This window comes from Austrofundulus limnaeus, unplaced genomic scaffold (genome assembly GCF_001266775.1).
Source record: "Austrofundulus limnaeus strain Quisiro unplaced genomic scaffold, Austrofundulus_limnaeus-1.0 Scaffold343, whole genome shotgun sequence".
NCBI classification, from domain to species: Eukaryota; Metazoa; Chordata; class Actinopteri; order Cyprinodontiformes; family Rivulidae; genus Austrofundulus; species Austrofundulus limnaeus.
In genome coordinates, this window is record NW_013952745.1 from 635,379 (window position 1) to 638,906 (window position 3,528).

General features: G+C 42.1%; 1 protein-coding gene across 1 annotated transcript in view; it reads left to right on the forward strand.

Moving 5' to 3' along the window:
• The window catches only part of LOC106527831 (nucleus accumbens-associated protein 2), a 14,744-nt gene that overhangs the window by 7,534 nt on the left and 3,682 nt on the right, over positions 1-3,528 (forward strand). Inside the window, exons 3-5 of the mRNA XM_014022825.1 lie at positions 677-936; positions 2,360-2,536; positions 2,618-2,723. Of these exons, the coding sequence (XP_013878279.1) occupies positions 677-936; positions 2,360-2,536; positions 2,618-2,723 (543 nt within the window). The remainder of the gene's footprint in view (positions 1-676; positions 937-2,359; positions 2,537-2,617; positions 2,724-3,528) is intronic.

Genomic DNA, 3,528 nt, shown 5'->3' on the forward strand with positions numbered 1-3,528 from the left:
ATATTCATCAGACTTTCAGCTGATATTCATCAGACATTCAACTGATATTCATCAGATATTCAGCTGATATTCATCGTACATTCAGCTGATATTCATCAGACATTCAGCTGATATTCTTCAGATATTCAGCAGATATTTATCAGATATTCATCAGACTTTCAGCTGATATTCATCAGATATTCAGCTGATATTCATTGGACATTCAGCTGATATTTATCAGCTATTCAGCTGATATTCTTCAGACATTCAGCCGATATTTATCAGATATTCAGCTTATATTCATCAGATATTCATCAGACATTCAGCAGATATTCATCAGACATTCAGCTGATATTCAGTAGACTTTCAGCAGACATTCAGCTGATATTCACCAGACATTCAATAGATATTCATCAGATATTCAGCTGATATTCAGCTGATATTCATCAGACATTCATCAGATATTCATCAGATATTCAGCTGATATTCAGCTGATATTCAGCAGACTTTAAGCAGATGCACCGCAGATATTCATGAGGTACTCATCTCTCAAAAAGTTGCAGTTTCTTTCATATTGTTTTAATATTTAAGTGCTTTTTTGTCTCTTGGTGTTGATGAACTATTTCTTATGTTTAGTTTTTCGTGTTTTTATGTCCTTTTGTGTCTCATTCTTGGTTACGTGTCCCTCTGTCCTCAGGGTGGACATAGTCCGGGACCTGCAGTCCTCCAGGACCAGTGCTCTGTGTTACCTGACGGCAGGTGGAGGTTTGATTCATGGGCTGCAGTCCTACCTGTTGGCAGGAGGGGGGCGCTCCAGTCCGGGAGGATCCAGCCTCCCCACAGACTCTCCTCCCTCTCACCCTCCCACTGAGGAGGAGATGGAGGAGGACTACTACAGTAACGCCGTCCACCCGGGACTCTTCCAGCAGATCTACGGGCACCCTGGAAACCCCTACAGTCAGTTTGTTCAAACATTATGATCGAACATTTAGAGTTTTTGTGTCAAGAGTCCCAAATATTCAGGACTTCAGTTCCCCAAATATTCAGAAATTCAGTGTCCCAAATATTCAAGACTTCATTGTCCCAAATATTCAAGACTTCATTGTCCCAAATATTCAAGACTTCATTCTCCCAAATATTCAGAAATTCAGTGTCCCAAATATTCAAGACTTCATTGTCCCAAATATTCAGGACTTCATTGTCCCAAATATTCAGGACTTAAGTGTCCCAAATATTCAGGACTTAAGTGTCCCAAATATTCAGATCTTCATTGTCCCACATATTCAGGACTTCAGTTTCCCAAATATTCAGGACTTCAGTTTCCCAAATATTCAGATCGTCATTGTTCCAAATATTCAGGACTTCAGTTTCCCAAATATTCAGGTCTTCATTGTCCCAAATATTCAGATCTTCATTGTCCCAAATATTCAGGACTTCAGTTTCCCAAATATTCAGATCTTCATTGTCCCAAATATTCAGGTCTTCATTGTCCCAAATATTCAGGTCTTCAGTTTCCCAAATATTCAGGTCTTCAGTTTCCCAAATATTCAGGTCTTCAGTTTCCCAAATATTCAATACTTCAGAGTCCCAAATATTCAGGACTTCGGTTTTCCAAACATTCAGGACTTCAGTTTCCCAAATATTCAGATCTTCATTGTCCCAAATATTCAGGTCTTCAGTTTCCCAAATATTCAGTACTTCAGTTTCCCAAATATTCAGGACTTCAGAGTCCCAAATATTCAGGACTTCAGTTTTCCAAACATCCAGGACTTCAGTGTCCCAAATATTCAGGTCTTCATTGTCCCAAATACTCAGATCTTCATTGTCCCAAATATTCAGGTCTTCGGTTTCCCAAATATTCAGTACTTCAGTTTCCCAAATATTCAGGACTTCTGAGTCCCAAATATTCAGGACTTCAGTTTTCCAAACATTCAGGACTTCAGAGTCCCAAATATTCAGGACTTCAGAGTCCCAAATATTCAGGACTTCTGAGTCCCAAATATTCAGGACTTCAGTTTTCCAAACATTCAGGACTTCAGTTTTCCAAACATTCAGGACTTCAGAGTCCCAAATATTCAGGACTTCAGAGTCCCAAATATTCAGGACTTCAATGTCCCAAATATTCAGGACTTCAGAGTCCCAAATATTCAGGACTTCAATGTCCCAAATATTCAGGACTTCAGAGTCTTTATTTTGGTTCATGGACCCCTCATCCTGTGGGACTTTAAATTCAGGACCTCCAAACCCTTACAGGTCTTGATTCAGAGGACTCAGAGCTTTAGGGTTAGAGTAATGTTTCATTGCAGTAAATAATTTGAAAGATTTGTGTTTGTTTTTTTGACTCCGCCCCCTCTCCTCTCCTGGCTCTTCATTGGTCCAGTTCAAGAGAAGCTGGAGCTGCTGCCCCTCCCCCTGGCTAACGAGCGGCGTCCCTGTGTGCTGGTTGGTCGGGACAACATGGCGCTGCCTGCCAGTCTAATCAGTCAGATCGGGTATCGCTGCCACCCGTCGCTCTACACGGAGGGAGACCCCGGGGAGAAGGTGGAGCTTGTTGCAGGTAAGGGTCAGCGGAGGGCTTGTTAAGTTGTTGTCATGGCAACGAGCTCGGTACAGATTTACTCTGATGTGTTGCTCTCAGGTTCAGGTGTGTTCATGACCAGAGGTCAGCTGATGAACTGTCATCTGTGCGCCGGAGTCAAACACAAGGTGCTGCTCAGGAGGCTGCTGGCCACGTTCTTCGACAGGTGAGCTACTTACCTGTGGGATGTTACCTGTGGGATGTTACCTGTGGACTGTTACCTGTCGTCTTTTACCTGTGGGCTGTTATTTTTGGTCTCTTACTTGTGGTCTGTTACTTGTGGTCTTTTACTTGTGGTATTTTACTTGTGGACTGTTACCTGTGGACTGTTACCTGTGGGCTGTTACCTGTGGGCTGTTACCTGTGGGCTGTAACTTGTGGTCTTTTACTTATGATCTGTTACTTGTGAGCTGTTACTTGTCATCTTTTACTTGTGGGCAGTTATTTGTGGTCTTTTACTTGTGGTATTTAACTTGTGGACTGTTACCTGTGGGCTGTTTCTTGTGGTCTTTTACTTGTGAGCTGTTACTTGTGGATTGTTACCTGTGGGCTGTTACTTGTGGTCTTTTACTTGTGAGCTGTTACCTGTGGTATTTTACTTGTGTGTGTACCTGTGGTCTTTTACTTGTGGGCTGTTACCTGTTGTATTTTACTTGTTAGCTGTTGCTTGTGGTCTTTTACTTGTGTGTGTACCTGTGGTCTTTTACTTGTGGGCTGTTACATGTGGTCTTTTACTTGTGAGCTGTTACTTGTGGTCTTACTTGTGAGCTGTTACTTGTGGACTGTTACCTGTGGGCTGTTTCTTGTAGTCTTTTACTTGTGAGCTGTTACTTGTGGTCTTACTTGTGAGCTGTTACTTGTGGACTGTTACCTGTGGGCTGTTTCTTGTAGTCTTTTACTTGTGAGCTGTTACTTGTGGTCTTACTTGTGAGCTGTTACTTGTGGACTGTTACCTGTGGGCTGTTACTTGT